Source organism: Camelus ferus, chromosome X (assembly GCF_009834535.1).
Source record: "Camelus ferus isolate YT-003-E chromosome X, BCGSAC_Cfer_1.0, whole genome shotgun sequence".
Lineage (NCBI taxonomy): Eukaryota > Metazoa > Chordata > Mammalia > Artiodactyla > Camelidae > Camelus > Camelus ferus.
Genome location: NC_045732.1, coordinates 44,999,848 through 45,016,256, shown reverse-complemented (window position 1 = coordinate 45,016,256; position 16,409 = coordinate 44,999,848). Strand labels below are relative to the sequence as shown.

The window sequence follows — 16,409 nt, the reverse complement described above, 5'->3', positions numbered from 1 at the left end:
CTGGCACCCAGTGAAAGCACCCTCTCCCACAGAAAGGCAGCCCCGGTCCCACAGAGCTTGGGTGTTTCACTCCAACAGGCAGGATAACCCAGAAATGCGGGAACCGCAGCCCAGACCTGAGGCACCAGAGACGCAGGGCTGGAGCAACCCCTGCCAAAAAGGCCTCCAGCCGGGATTCCCCCAGGCTTGCTGGAGAAGAGGGTCAGGATCCAGGCCTGGCTGAAAAAGGGGAGCCTGGCCATGAGAACAAGAGGCAAGGAGGGGCTGGCACTCCTGTCTCCTTCCTATTAACACTGGGTTCTCTCCTCTCAGAATGTGGACCTCACCCGAGAACCTCAGGAAGCCCTGAACACTGTCCCTGCCCACTACTGAGCCCTTCCCAGGAGGCCAAGTTGCCTTTACTCTTGCTTTCTTTGTTTTTTCTACCCCAGGAGCTCCTGCATCTGCCCTTGCCTACATGCCCAGGTACCCCCAAGCCTCTGAGGATGTTCTGGCCTAGGCCTAACTTCATCCTCAACAGGAGGGCTCTGCTTCTGGCAAAGACCTCAGCAGCTCAAGCCAGGTCCCTGTTCACAGTCACAGCCAAAAGACTGTCTGGCTCTGCATGGGCCTTTGTCTTAGTTTCTCAATTCTTGTTCCCTAAACAACAAAGGTTCCTCTTTCTCGCTGCGGGAGGGGAGAAGAGGCCATTGTGAGGCTTCCTTCGCTGTACATAAGACCTTGTTTCTGTGATGAGGCCCAGTTTCTGTGGGGGTGGGGGATTGTGAAGACTTTCTAGAGGCGGGTTCCCAGGCAGCATGTCCAGAGATGAGGGGGGCCAGTGGGCCTGTCCCTTTATGGGCAAATGTGACTAGGGGAATGAAATCTTCCTCCTCACACAGGAAACTATGGTACCTGGCTCTGCTCCTACTCCTACCCCCAACCCTGAGTTATTTCACTTTCCCTGTGGTTAATACAACCAACACCCTGGAGTCCCCAGAACATTATCTCCAGGAACAGTTATCTTCTCTCCCCTTCAACCACCCACTCTTTGAACTTTATCATCATCCAGAGTTCTATCTCTTCTGTCTTCCTAAATGCAACTGTCTGACCACCTACACCCTCTCATTATTTCATCTTTCAATGTCACTGCAAAACACCTAGCTGCGTATCTATCACAGATGAGTCACTTAAGTGATATTTATTAGATCAACCACACTTTTTCTTGGACCTCATTAACATTTGTGTTCATCAGTTCCTCCTTTGTTGCTCAAGCCATTAGCCAGAAAGCTGATCTGGCTAGCACTGAGCCCCCCCACCCCCATCTCTCCCATAGAAACATGTTGATCTCTCCCTAAATGCAGGGAAAAAAAACCCAGGGAGCACATCTAATTCACTCTGCCGTTTCAACGTTTATTTCTGATACCAAAACTTGACAGCACACAAGGGGGAAAAAGCAATAGACAAGGAACAGCAAATAAATTCATCTTGCATGCCACTTTCAGTCAACAGGATGTGGCTCTCTAGATAGCTGTGTTCAGAAGGATTCTGAGGCTTCAGCCTCACTCAGGGGAAAGACTATTGCAATTGATTAGCAATATCTGTGAACACAAAAATGAAAAAAAAAACATTAAAAATCAATAGTATATACCAAATAGGAAGGGAGATACATACCAAATAGTGCTTCCCCAAACTTCTCTCATCTCCCCAACATGGATTTCCCAGAACTCTCAGCTACAGCACACAAACACACTCCCATGGACTCTGTATCTCCCAATGACCCTAAATGCCCAATCCAAAGTGATATACCTACCCAACATCTCACTCAACCCAGAAGAAACCAATGGCACCAAAGTTGGCAGCGAAGTTGGCACTGGCCGTACCACCAGGGCCAATAATGGGGCCCGCGAAGGTCTGAGGAAATCTGGAGCGGGCATTCTGGTGGTATCTGGCCCAGAAGGTAAACGGGATTCTGGACCAGGGATCTCCAAAATCTCCTTCCTCATCCCAGGTCAGTAGCTCAAACTCAATGTCATCCCAGCTCCAGGGCCCTGATACGGCCTCATCTCCAATCCCCATGCGGGTTCTCGCCTCAGCCCTGGCCTCGGCCTCAGCTGCAGCAGCATCTAAAGCATCCAAGGCCTCGTCTGCAGCCTCCATAAACTGTGCAGTCCAGTCGCGAGGGTCTCTTTTCTGAACCTGAGATGAGGAATAGAAAATAAAACCCATAACATTCTTAATTAATATTTATGACACACCTGCTATATATTTAGGGCCCTGCTTTGTGTTACTGTTCACATAGTAACAACAACAAATACCACCAGTAATGTGGTACCTACAAGGTGCGATCCCTAAGATCTCATTCCTGCTCTGGACTTTTCCCATCAATCACACCTCATCCCTTGACCTATCAAGTCTGGAGCAGTCCCTCTATTACCTCTGCAATGAACCGCAACACTTTCATCTTGCTAGTCTCATGGTAGGAACGGAGGCCCCAGAGGAACTCATACTCAGGAGGGTTGCTGTTGGGCACTCGTCTGTAGTCTAGGTACCTTAGAAAGAGCAGAAAGGTCTTTGCCTCTACCCAGCCAGAATTATAGTCCATCGATGTGTAATAATCCTAGATTTTGACACCCCAGATTTCAAGTAGCAACTCCCCCCCAACCCAGACTCATTCCTAAATATAGATTATTTACCCTCTAATTATCAGGCCTTCGAATTCCTGGGCCAGTGCTTCTATACCAAGCAGTCCCCTAGAGCGGGAGGGGGAGCTTGTGTAGAGTCATAGAAAGGACAACACTTAACGTTACCTCCTCCGCCCCAGCTCTAGCTCCAGGTTCTTGTCATCTTGTCATTGAACCACAGATAAGCCCACTGCAAAAGCCTCAGTCAAGTCCAGCCCTGGAAATATCTACAGTGGGCGTGGTGGACAGGCTTCACTTACAAGATAACTATGCTGCAGAAAAATCCAACCACAAGGAGTATATTCAATAAATGCTCCTGAGTACACATGTGCTTCTGTATGCATTGGTAGAGTGAGTATAAAAAAGGAGCACAGGGATGGATTTCTGAGGCTGACCAGCACACAGACTTCATGGAGACCACACAAAACCATTTAGGTATTACTTACTTTTGCTTTACAAACTCGTAAGTGAGAAGTTTCCTCAGATCTCCAAGGAGGGGATGCCTCACCCTGAGAATATAAAAAGAAACCCATAATCAGAGACGATGACATTGCCCAAAGACAAGAAAAGAGGTTTCCAGCACAGAGGTCAGAGATGAGAGAAGAGGCAGAGAGGTCAGGACTATTTCCCCATCCACCCGGGTCACATTCTTGGGCTCTGTACCTCCCCAAACCAATTCCCCTAGACCACCAGGCTGATGCAATCCTGGGACCATCCTCTGTTGCCAAAGGATGATATAAACAGGCAAGAGATGAGAGAGCCCAATCATACCCAGGACGCAGTCCCATCTTGCGTAGTGCCTCCCAGAGGACAGCTGCAATGGGAGGCAAGGGGAGACAAAGGACGGAAAATGAGCATGGAAATCAGGCTGAAGCCAACCCCCAGCTGCTGGTCCAGCCACTCACCTTCACTGGCACGGTTGCCATTCATGAAGATGACACCCAGAATCACTAAGAGGAGACCCAGCTTGGGTGTGTCTTTGGTCCTAAAGGAGTACAAAAAAAAAAAAAAAAAATGTTTCAGCAGCTATTTGCATGAGAACCCCCTAGGCAGCCTCCCCATCCAGCTTCCCCAGGATTCCTCTACTAGGGGATAATTCTACCCCAGTTCTGCCCGTGACCTACTATGTGACCCCAAATCCTGGATCCTGCTCTACTTCTACTTGAAACTCCTGGGGATAAAAGCACCACTGAGAAAGGTAATATTCCACCTCCTTTCCCATCTTACGTTCCCAGTATGCCAGCCAGGGACTCAGGGGTACTGATGAGAATGTACAGGTGTTCTTCCTTGTCAATTTCTTTCAGCTGAATTCCAAATTTCTACAGGGACAAGAAAACAGACTATGAAATAACAAAATCTAGCCTAAACTGCTACCCATACACGGTCACTCCCCTCCCCATAAGACTTGCTGGTAGGAATCCCATGAATCTTTGAAATCAAGACTTTCTCGTAGTATCTATTGGGGGGGGGGCTTTCCCCATCATTCCTGTCCGTCAAGGCTGTCTTCTCACCTTCTCCAAGACAAAGCATGCACGTTCAATGATTTCTGGATACACATCAGTGTATTCACGGATGATATCCCTCAGCATTTCTGGAGGAGAGAGGAGAGAGCACCTGAGCTGAGCAGGGCCCAAAGAGTGGCAACCTCTTTGCCAGCCCCAGTGAGGGAAGCACAGTCAGTGTCCTTGAGAGGGAAAAAGGAAGACCCCCACCCTGGAAGGAAGGGAGGGGACATACAAGCAAAGAGATGTCCACAGAGCATGGAGTGTGGGGAAGGTCAGAGCTCCGAGAGAGGGCGCTGGATGCATACCTGAGCGCTTGATGGGCACCTTTGTGTAATCTTTAAGCATCAGGTACTTGACCAACTTATTCGCCTGGGAAGGAAAAAAGGAAATTGTTAAAGTTATCATTACAGAACACTTGGTTGAATTATAGACAGGGGAACGACGAAAGAAAGAGGAAAAGGGGAGGAGTGACTGGGGAGTTTTAGTTCTTACTCTTTCCTGAAGAAGGGCCACATCTCGGGGCTGTGAGGCACCCAGGTTCTGTGAGGCACGCGAGTTGGGAGAGGGGCGCAGGTTCGGGGAGGGGCGCAGGTTCTGCCAGTCAGGGGGAACTGGCCAATCGGTGGGGATCCAGTCAGGTGGGAGAGGCCAGTCAGTGGGAAGCGGCCAATCGGGTGGCAATGGCCAGTCAGGTGGTAGCGGCCAGTCGGGAGGGCCTTGCCAATCTGGAGGACCCTGCCAGCCTGGTGGAGTCTGCCATCCAGGTGGGGTCTGCCATCCAGGTGGATTCTGCCAGGCCAGTGGGTTGGGCCAGACAACTGGACCAGGCCAGACAATGGGGTTTGGCCAGATCACAGGGTTCTGCCAGATCACTGGGTTCGGCCAGATCACTGGGTTCTGCCAAGCAACTGGGTTTTGCCAGGCTGGTGGGGTCTGCCTAGCTGGGGGGCTCTGACGTGCTGGTGGGGTCTGCCTGGCTGGCTGGTTTTGCCAGCCTGATGGATTCTGCCAGGCCAATGGGGTCTGCCAGAGCACATTGGGGGGTGCGCCAGGTGGGCTCTGAGTGGTCACTGGAACTGGTGCAGACCTCCAGGTCCCTGGAGCCAGTGGGGCCCGCCTCTGATCCCCACCGCTGTTCTCTTCCACATTCAAGTTATTAATCTGCATCACCAAAGAGAAGGAAAGTCAGGGTCACCAACTGTTTCTATGTTCTCACCTTATCTATTCCAGGAAGGCCCCCTAAAACCCTCACCTGTAGTGACAGCCTGACCCACTAGCCAATGGTCACCCTGAGTCCTGGGCTTGTCTTTCACTGTCTTCCAGGCAGGAGTTTCGTCTCTGAACCAGGCCAGAAGCAACCCAAGGGTGGGGCCTGAGGCTTCTCCTCTTCCTATGTCCACCACTGGCTCTGCTTGTACCACCCTGGACAAATCACTCAAGTCACTTCACCTCTCGGGGACTTAGTTTCCTTCTCTGTAAAGCTGAAACTGTGACCCCTAGCTGGTATGAGGTACTTTGAAGATTTAAGGAGTGAGATAACCTGTGTGAACTTGTCCAGGCCAAGACCTAACACACAGTGGCTACTGTCACGATGTAAACTGAATTACGTACAGACTATATACATTATGCATTCATGTGTCATCTCCCCACTAGCCTGTGGACACTCAGAGGACAGGAATGATCACATTCACCTTATCATCCTCTACAACCTACAACAGGCAATTATATACATTTTGTTTTGTTTTGTTTAGAACAAATGAACCACCTCTGAGAAGAAAGGAGAGAACCCAAAGCAAAGTGTAAATAGCAGGGATCTCACCTTGCGGGTCCTCTTGCCCCGAATTATCGTCCTGGACTCCAGATTCTGAGCCTGGGAACCATCTGCTGATGTCTGTGCAGCTGCACCGTCAGATTCACAGATACCTGGGCCTGGGTCAGCCTCTATGTCAGCCTGGGAAGTGGCCATCTTGACCTGATTAACATTCTGGGTCTGGGGATCAGCTGTCGGGGCCTTAGTGGTGTCATTCCAAGCCTTGAAGGCTGTCTTAGGCTGAGTGTTGACCATCTCACTGGCATTGAGAGAGGGAGAGAAATTGTAGGTGGCATTTGGGCCCACCTTAGTAGTGGCATTCTGGGCCTTAAAGGCCATCTCCGACTTGTTGGCAGTTAACTCACTGGCGGTTGCTGCCTGGGAAAAATCATAGACGGCATTTGGGCCCTTTGGGGTGGCATTCTGGGACTTAAAGGCTGCCGTATGGGGGGTGCTGGGAATCTCCTTGGCATTAAGAGCCTGAGAGAAATCATAGGCAGCATTTGGGCCTTTTGTGGAGGCATTCTGGGCCTTAAAGGCTGTCTTAGGCTTAGTGGCAGCTGCTAAAGCCTGCATATCAGCCATCTCACTGGCTGTTGGGGGCTGTGAACTCTGAGGACTAGCATGCGGCCCGCTGGCAGCTGCTGTGGCCTGGTTGGTAGGTGGAGCCTCTGAGATCTGGATGGCCTCCATCAGGGTCTGCATAAGCAAGGTGCTGTCTTCTACAGAAGCCTCAGCCTGCAAATACAAGGGGCAAAAATAAATCTCTGGGAGAGTGGGGAGGAGCAGCACAGGGGAGGTGCAGAGGGGTGCTCGGTGCAACAGAGGAGGGCTGAGGCAGAGATCTAGGGGCTTCCGAGGGCTGTAGCCGTAACAAAACGTGTGGTAGGGGCTGAGTGGGGCAGGGGCTAAACAAGGGATGGGGCGCAATGAGGAGAGGGGCGAAGTGGCGGGGGCGGGGTGCTGATCTAGGAGAGAGGTTAGAGCAGAGCAGTGCAGAGTGAGGTAGGAGCGCTCAGGAAGAGGAGGTGGAGAAAGAGTGCCGCCTCGAGGAGTTGAGGAGAATAAGGGGGTCGCAGGGGGGGTGGGGAATGCAGGAGAAAGGGGGGTGGAGGCGGGAGGTTGGGGGAGGGGGCGGCAGAGAGCTCTACAAGCATCAGGACTATAGGGAAAAAATGGTTCCTTACCCAACCCGCATTATCTGGGCAGATTGCCCTGACTACTAACAGGGTCTCCCTTTTCTCTGAGCAGGGACTGAGGGCTGGAAAGGGACGCGACCCTCCCGCCCCCCTCAAGAAACCATGGGAATTTGGAAAAATGACGGGATCTAGGCACCTAGAAAGCCAAATCGGATCCAGGCGTTTGGACAGCCAAAGAGGGTGGTGGTGGGGGGCAGGGGGAGAAACTGTCGGCTAGGGAAATGGTGGGGTGGGAAGTGGAGATCTCACCTGGAAGCCGAGGAGGCCCGCACCACAGTCCATTTTCTGAGCCATGGTTCTTGTCCCTCTGGCAAGAGCAGAGCCTGGGGGGTGTAGGGGAGGAGTTGGGCGTTATACTCCAGAGGGCAAATGCGAAGAAACGAATTTTGGGAGGATGGTGGTGTTTGAGGTTTGATTGTGGGGACGGATGAGGTGCTGAATGTGAGGAGAACGGGCCAGATCCGAGTGGGAAAAGTGAATGGGTGTCCGGATGGATGTTCTGAATCCCGAGAAGCTACAACGGGGAGAAGCTTCAAATCGGGGTTCGGAAAGCCGATGAGTTCTGAATCCAGGCGGATTGCGTTGGGATTCGCATTTGGGAAATTGAATGGAGTTTTCGAATCAGAAGGAATCATATAACAGTACAGATAGAGGTCGAGAAATCTGTAGAGATTTTGTACGATGGGAGGGGTTCAGAGAGCGAACAGGGATTCTGAATAAGGGAGGATCGGGTGAGGGGTGTGAATCAGGGTTCGGGGAGTGGAAGAGGGATCAGAATCCGGGGTAAAGGGATCGGGATGAAAAATGGGGGGCCCGCACCAGGGGGCAGATGCCCTGTCTGGGGGCTAATTCTCACCTTGCCTCAGGCCCCAACCCCAACCCCCTCGTTGCCTCCCTTCTTCACGACTCAGAGGATCGGGATTGCAGTGCTCGGCTCTCAGCAGCCGCACCCTCTCCTTGTCCAGGAGAAAATGCCAGCGCGGCAGCTAGGACGACCCCGCCTCTTCGCCTAATATACCACCCACCGCCTCAGATGGTTGTACGCATGCGCAAGAACTGACCGACCAAATAAGAGTCCCGCCCGCTTCCCCAACAAAAGCTTCGTCCCCGGGACCGTAGTGCGCATGTGCAGCGGGAAACAGTCCCGCCTCTTTGCCAACACACCACCCCACCACCAACCAGGTCGACAGTATACAGCGGCCCCTCCCCTTCCTCTATATCCCCTCCCCCAAACAAACGCGCTGAGCCTCTAGATCCCACCCCTTGCCCCACACACCGGCCCCCTACCTTTTCCGCAATGCGTCTCTGCTCTATCCCTCCCCTCTCGTGGCCCCTCCTGTCAGGTTGGCATGCATCTCCACCCCCTAGTCTAGCACCACTTAGGTCACTATTAAGGAGGTCTCTAACTGCAACAAGTGCTAGGCTCCTTATAAAAATAAACTCTTCTACTTTGAGACCCAGGCAAAGGAATGACCAGAGAGAATACATCATTACTGGAGGTAGAAAAAGTCTGTGCATGCCACGTGATTCTACATGACTCTCCCCCTTCACCCCCCCCCGTCCCCCGCCAACAGCACCCAGACTTATAAACATTAGCTTCTTTCCTGCCCTTTGTGCAGCTCCAGCTATTTATTTTGTGTGGGGAGGTGGGGAGGTGGGGAGGAGGGGAGGGAAGGCACAGCTTGTACTTCACAGCACTATCTATGCTGCGGTTGTTTTCCTCTCGCAGCAGCCCTGGGAAGTGGATGTCAGCATCTCCATTTTACAGATCAAGACGCTGAGGCACAGACACATTGCATGATCTAGACAAGACCACAGAGCCAGTACACAGAAAATGCAGACTGTGAGCCTGGATCTTCCAGATCCTAAAACTCACGTTCCACTCGTGCCGGTCCCAGAGACTGAGGCACCCTACCCTCTTCAGTTTGAGCGACAGATTCATCCCACCTCCCCTGCCCTGTCAACATCTGTCCAAACAAGTAAGGTTTGTGTTCTCTGAGACCTAAGCTCTTGCTCTGCATCTGGGAGGACACAGGGAGAGGCCCCAGCCCCAGCCTGCTCTATGTGGGTCCATCCAGGTGTAGGAGTTACCCCTTGGGGTCCACTCCCTGCTCTGACTGTCAGGCTTCTTCGCTGTGGCACAAACGCGCTGCCCCTGAGGCATTTCTGGTGCCCACCGGAGTGGCAGGACAATCAGGCACTTGTGTGTCTGAGCCATGACAAGCCCTGATTCAGAGTAAATGTTTGCCCTGGTTCCTTCCAGGGCTGGGCCTCAATCCCAGGGATGGAGTGCTGGGCCAGTGTGTCACTAGCTGTGTGAACCCAGCTTCTCAATATGCAAAATGGGAAGCCAAAGAAGCACTTACTGGGGTCCTACCCTAGGACACATATGCTGCTGTGCTTCCAGAATGACTAGAGAGACTCAAAAAGGCAGAAAATGATATACAGATGTGAAATGACTCAAATTGAACTGATACTTCCCCCAAATCCAAGGCAGATCTTTGTACATTTCACATTTGTTCTGGCATCGGCTCCTGCCAGGAGCCAACATATGAAAGGAAGCTAATGCTAGGAGGAACTGCAGCATTTGGTCCCCAAGGGCCAACATCAATTCTGCCTGGCTGGATGACTTTCCTCATCTGTTGCATAGCAACCTCCTCTGTCAGCTGCCTGTTTTCCTCAGCTCTTCCTCTGTAAAGTGTCTGCACTGGGACGTGATCAGACTCAGGAAAGGAGGTCTGAAACACCATTTTATATGCTTTTTGCTCCCATATCTGTATCTCCAGTCTCGACTTGATCTATGAATTCTAGATCTGTAATCCAACTGCCTACCTCATTTCTGCAATTGGATAGGTCTCAGTATTTTTACAATTAACAGGTCCTGAAGTGATTCCTTTGTATATCTCCCTCCTCACCAACATTGTTTCTCCTTTAGTAATGACCTTCTCTCTCCATTAGAATAAAAACCTTTAAGGGAGATGGATTTTTGTTTGCTTTATTCATTGCTGTATCCCTAGCACCTAAAATGATGCTTGGCATATTTTATATGCTGAAAAAATATTTGTTTAATGAATGAATGAATCCCACCATCCACCCTGTTGCTTAAGTGTGGAACCCGAGAGGCATTCTTTTTTCTTTCCTGTGATGAATTAACTTACTTTTCCTCATTACATAAAAAATGCGTATCATCATTAAAAATTCAAATATTACCTAAATATTTTAGATATTAAGTAACCACCACTCCAAATCTCACCACCTTCAGATAACTGCTATTAAGATTTTAATGTTACCTTTTCATATAACTTTATGCATATATATTCTTACATAGTGGGATTATACTATAAATTGCATTTTTACTTAATGCTACCCACTCCTTTCTTTCACCTCTACCCTTATCTGTCAGATATACATTTCAAATAACCATTTTTCTATCTGTCCATATTCAAAAAGTCCTTTTTAAATTGTTTTACAAAAGTTAAGATCATATTATATACACTTTAATGCATCTGATTTTTCTTAGTTAATACTAGTCTACCTCTTGTTCATCCTTTTACATTGCTGCATAATATTCCACAATAGGGATGGACTACAATGTATTCAACCATTCCTTCACTGATGGTCATTCATTTTAGTTGCAGGTGTTTTTTGGGGGAGGGGGCACATGCCAACAACATTGCAATTAAATACTTGTACATATATCCTTGTATTTTAAAGCTTAACATTTTTAACCCCATGACATCAGATGCCCAGGAGTAAGACTGACATACTCTACAGTGTTTGGTGTTATAAGACTTTCCCAATTTTCTGCCAATCTGATGTGTATTTTATTGGTATCTCCTTGTGGTTTTAACTTATATTTCTGATAAGTAATGGAACACATATTCATATATTAATGAACCTATTTGATTTCTTTTGTAAAGCACTTGTGTTAAGTCTTTTACCTATTTTTCTTTTGTTGTCTGTCTTTGTCTTAATTATTGGAGGACTTCGTTTTATACAGTCCTACAGATGCTTACTGAAATCCCTTAGGGCTAGATGTATTGCAAATTTTTTTTTCACATTTCAGTAAGGTAATACAGTGTGTATACTCTATATTACATAACAGTTCCAAATGCAAGAGCCACAAAGGTCAGATATTCACACTTTCACATTCTCTTAGCAGCTAAGAGAATGTGATCTAGAATTTACCACTGTGGTGGGGTCCTGAAGACCATCCTCAGGTTCAGTGACTCATTAGATGCACTCACAGAACTCAGAAAAGGTGTTATACTCATGGCTATGGTTTATTACAATAAAAGGACACCAATTTAAATCCACAAAGCTAAAAGGCGCATAGGACAGAGTCCAGGAGAGACCAGGATGAGCTTCTCTCTCAGTGGAGTTTTATGGCCAGTGCTTAATTCTCCCAGCAAGATGTGTGACAACCAGGAAATCTCGCCTGAGCCTTGGTGCCTGGAATTTTACTGGAGGTCAGTCAGGTAGGCATGGAACACCCAGGTGGCTGACCTTAGTCTTCAGCTTGTGCAGAGGTCAAACTAACACCACAAGGCTCAAGGCCCTACTATAAATCAAACTGTTAACATAAACCATCTGATGTGGCCCAAAGCCCCAGGTGAGCAAAAAACTTTCATCAGGCATTATATGCCAAAGGATTAGAGGTTATCTCCCAGGAGCTTGTCAAGAGCTGGGCCTTTCTTTGGAATATGCAGAAATTTTTTGGAATGCACAGGGTTTGAACATCCCAGACCTGCCCAGTCAAGTCTTTTACTGCACAGTCATAATTCCAACTTAAGACTTGATCTGAAAAGAGTGCTTCAAAGATGCCGTGATGGAATTCAATGCCATTATCTGTGGCAGTGGGATGAGGATCCACAAAAAAATCCAGTTTCTAGGAGCAGCATAGGTAGCAGGGCCAAGGGCAGCAACCGGTATCCAGTGTTCAGTGGTGGCAGCAATGGGATCCAATCAGCTAAAATTTATGGCATGATTTTTGAAATACAGCTGGGTTGGCAGCTCTTAGCAAATTATTGTATTAATTGTGCTACTTTAAAATGTTAAAACAAAATTTTAAATTAATTATAGATACACAGAATATTGCAAAGATAATACAGAGAAGTCCTATGTATCCTTCAGCCGCTTCCCCCAATTGGCACATCTTTGTAACTATAATACAATAGCAAAACCAGGAAATCAACATTGGCATAATATGTGTGTATAGTTTTATGTCACTTTATGACAAGTGGAGGTTTCCACAGTAATTACCACAGCAATCAAGATACAGAACTATTCCATCACCACAAATATTTCCCTGTACTACTCCTTTATAGTCACACTCACTGCCATTCCCTCCACTATCTCTAACCCTTGGGAGCCATGAATGGGTTCTCCCTCTATCATATAATTTTAACATTTCAAGGTTATAAAATTAGAATCATACAATATGTCACATTTTGAGAGACTTTTTTCACTCAGCATAATACCTGTGAGATACACCCAAGTTGTGTGTTTTCCCTTTTTATTGCTGTGTACTATTCCATGGTATAGACGTGCCATACATAGGTGGTTTAACCATTCACCCACTGAAGGACATCTGGGTGGTTTCTAGTTTGGGCTCTTAGAATAAGCTCCTATAACCATTTTTGTATAATTTTTTCTATGAACATAAGTTCTCATTTCTCTGGGATAAATGCCCAAGAGTGCAATTGCTGGATTGTGTAATAAGAACATGTTAGTTTTGTAAAAAACTTGCCAAACTTTCCCAGAGTGATTGTATCATTTTACATTCCCACCAACAATGTGTGAGTGGATTTTCTCCAAATCCTTGCCAGCATCTGTTGTATTTTTTAGTCATTCTGATCAATGTAAAATAATAACTCATTGCGGTTCCACTTTACATTTCCCTAATGGCTAATAATGTTGAACATTTTAAACACGTGCTTATTTGCCATCAATATATCCTCCTCAGTGAAATGTTTCCTCATATCCTTTGTCCATTTTCTAATTGAATTGTTTGGTATTTTTCCGTCTTTTTAAAAAAGTATTGAACCTTGAGAATTTATGTATTTTATGTACAAGTCCTTTGTCAGATATATGGCTTGCAAATATTCTCTCCCAGTTTGTAGCTTTCAAATTCTTAACAGTCACATGGCAAATTTTTGAGGCAGCCCAATATATTGATTTTTTTTCCTTTTAAAGATTGTAGGTTTTATGTCATTTCTAAGACCTTTTGAACAAATCCTAGGATCTGAAGATTTTATCCTATATTATACTCTAAAAATTTTATGGTTTTAAATTTTACATGGAAGTCTATCAAAATTTGGATTTAAATTTTGAGTGAGATGTGAGGTCCAGGTCAATTTTCATTTAGGGGAATGGAAGAGGCAGAGCTACGAATATCCATCGAATCATCCCAGCACTATTTGTTTAAAAGACAATCCATCCACTGAATTATTTTTGCACCTTTGTTAAAAATCAGTTGGTCATTCATACTTGTGTGAGGCTATTTCTGAGTTCTCTGTTTTGGCCCATTGGTCTATGTGTTTATTCATCTATCAATGCCACAATAGTCTTGATTATTGTAGCTATACAATAGTCTTGAAGTTGCACAGAATTTTATTTTTCTTTTTCAGAATTATTTTATCTATTATTCTAGTTCTTCTGTTTTCCCACATATTTTGGAATAATCTATCTCTACAAAACATCTTGCTGTGATTTTGATATTAAGTGCATTCAACTTGTATCAATTTAGGGAGAATTAACATCTTTTCTACATTGATTCTTCTAATCCCTGAATATAGTATGTCTCTTCTATTGATCTTCTTTGACTTCTTCATCAGAGTTTTGTGTATTCTGTTGTTGTTGGGTAGAGTGTTCTATATCAATTAGATCCTGTTGGCTGATGCTATTGAGTTCTTCTATACCCTCGTTCTGAAGTCTATGTTATTATTAATACCACCACTCCTGCTCTCTTTTGATTAGTATTTGTATGACATATATTTTAACATCTTTTTACTTTCAACCTACTTTTATCCTTATATTTGAACTGAGTTTCTTATAAACAGTGTATAATTTGGTAATGTTTGTTTATCTACTCTGCCAATCTCTGTCTTTTAATTGATGTATTTAAACCATTTATATAGATTTTCGTTGTTGATATATTAGGGCTTAATAGGTCTGCCTTTTTTGTTTTTTGTTTTATGGGGCTTTTCCTCTGTTTTTTATTTCTCTGTTTTCTTTTTCATGCCTTCCTGTGGGTTAAACTTTTACGTAGAATAATGCTATGGTCTGAATGTTTGTGTCCCTTGAAACTTTGTATGTTGAAATCTTAATCCCAAAAGACGATAGATTTAGGAGATGGGCTTTTGGGAGGTGCTTTAGTTATGAAAGTGGAGACCTCCTGAATGGAATTAGTGTCTCAAAGGCTCCAGAATGATCTCTAGCCCCTTCCACCATTTGAGGACACAGTGAGCAGATGCCCACTCTAAACCAGGAAGAGGGCCCTCACCAAATGAGACCACACTGATGTCTTGATATTGGACTTCTCAGCTTCCAGAACTGTGAGAAACAATTTCTGTTGTTTATAAGCTACCTAGTCTGTGGTATTTTGTTATAGCAGCCCACATGGAGTAATACAAATTCTGTTTTGATTTATCAACAACATTTCTGAGTGCATAGCTTTTCATAGACTTTTTTTAGTGGTTGCTACAGGTGCTATAAGTATATGTATGTCATGTATCACAGTCCACTCATGGAACATTCTACCAGTTTAGTGAAGTACAGAAACCTAACTTTGTTTACATGCTTTTACCATCATTTATAATATAAATTCATAATATAATTTATATATATATAATTGTCTTAAATACTTCCTTACATACATTGAGAACAACAGTGGTATAATTCTTCAATCATCAAACATAATTTAGATAACTCAAGAGGAAAAGGAAAGCCTATTATGTTTACCTTTATTTTACTCTTTTTATTATCCTTTCTTTCTTACTGATGGTCCAAGATTCTTTTATCATTTTCTCTTTTTCAAGAACTTCTATTCAGCCATTATTTTAGGGTAAATAGGTTGGTGACAAATCCTGTTAGTTTTCTGTCTTCTGAAAATGTTTTGATTTCCTTCTCTTCATTACTGAAGAATATTTTCATTGGGTAGATAATTCCACGTTGACAGTTTGTTTCTTGTGGCACTTGAAAAATGTTATGGCTTCTATGGTTTCTAATGAGAAATCTGCTGTCACCGATCTGGTGTTCTTCTACAGATCAAGGGTCATTTCTCTCTCTGGTGCCTTTTAAGATTTTTTTATTTCTGCCTTTAGCTTTCAGAAGTTTGAAAATGATGTCTAGGTGTGAATTTCTTTGACTGCATCCTGTTTGAAGTTTGCTCAGCTTCTGGAATATGTCTGATTATGCTTTTTTCCAAATTTGGGAAATTTTCAGCCACTTTTTCAGCCCATATGATGACACCTATGTTAGATCTTTTGCAATGGTCCAAGAAGTGCCTGAGGTTGTTCACTTTTGTTTTTCAGCCTATTTTCTCTCTGTCAGATATGATAATTTTTATCATTCCACCTTCAAGTTCACTAATTCATTCTTCTGTCATCTTATTCTGCTATTGAGCTCATCTATCTATTGGTACTGCTGTTGAGTTCATCTATTAATTAAGTTCATTTACTGGATTTTTCAGTCTTAAATTTCTTTTTGATTCTTCTTTATATCTTCTATTTCTTTTGTAGACTTTCTATTTCTTTGCTAAGACTTTCTATTCTTTTACATGCTCTATGAACAACTGCTCACTGAAACATTTTTATCATGGCTGTTCAAAAACCCTTGTAGATGATTGTAATATCTGTGTCATCTTGGTGGTGGTGTGTGTCGGCTGTCTTTTCTCATTCAAGTTGTGATTATCACAATTCTTGATGTGACAAGTGATTTTCAATTGCATCCAGGGTATTTTGCATCTTATGACATAAGGACTTGAATCTTATTAAATCTTCTGGTTTATCACATGTGGGTGGAAGTCCACATTCTCACTCAGCCTTCATTGACACCTGGGAGAGAGGGGCTCCTTGTTACTGAGGGCTAAGTGAGAGTTCCAGCTCCATATTAAGCTTCTACTGATACCACCCTGACTGGGGTAGACTTGGATGCCTAATTACATGGGGAATGTGTATCACTGCTAGTGCTTGGTGCTGATAAAATCCTGACTCTCCACTAGGTATTCTTC

The 16,409-nt window shown here is 45.3% G+C and overlaps 1 protein-coding gene across 1 annotated transcript; it reads right to left on the bottom strand.

The window, feature by feature from the left end:
• Nucleotides 1-1,371: 1,371 nt before the first annotated feature.
• MAGED1 (MAGE family member D1) lies at nt 1,372-8,195 on the bottom strand. Its single transcript, XM_032474764.1, has 13 exons — nt 8,034-8,195; nt 7,427-7,500; nt 5,988-6,716; nt 4,661-5,329; nt 4,474-4,537; nt 4,175-4,254; nt 3,891-3,982; nt 3,569-3,648; nt 3,435-3,477; nt 3,110-3,172; nt 2,417-2,531; nt 1,793-2,178; nt 1,372-1,580 (listed from the first exon to the last, which is right to left on the bottom strand). Exons 2-12 carry the CDS (start codon nt 7,469-7,471, stop codon nt 1,801-1,803), a joined length of 2,358 nt encoding a protein of 785 aa, XP_032330655.1. The 5' UTR covers nt 7,472-7,500; nt 8,034-8,195; the 3' UTR covers nt 1,372-1,580; nt 1,793-1,800.
• Between the last annotated feature and the right edge of the window lie 8,214 nt (nt 8,196-16,409).

Bases quoted from the DNA above. Each gene is read 5' to 3' on its own strand.
- MAGED1 (XM_032474764.1), bottom strand. From the start codon at position 7,471: ATGGCTCAGAAAATGGACTGTGGTGCGGGCCTCCTCGGCTTCCAG. The intron at 4,538-4,660 runs GTAAGAACTAAA...TTTCCTTCCCAG, and splicing joins TGGCCCTTCTTCAGGAAAGA to GCGAATAAGTTGGTCAAGTA. The intron at 3,649-3,890 runs GTAAGATGGGAA...GTACTCCTTTAG, and splicing joins CTGGCTGGCATACTGGGAAC to GACCAAAGACACACCCAAGC.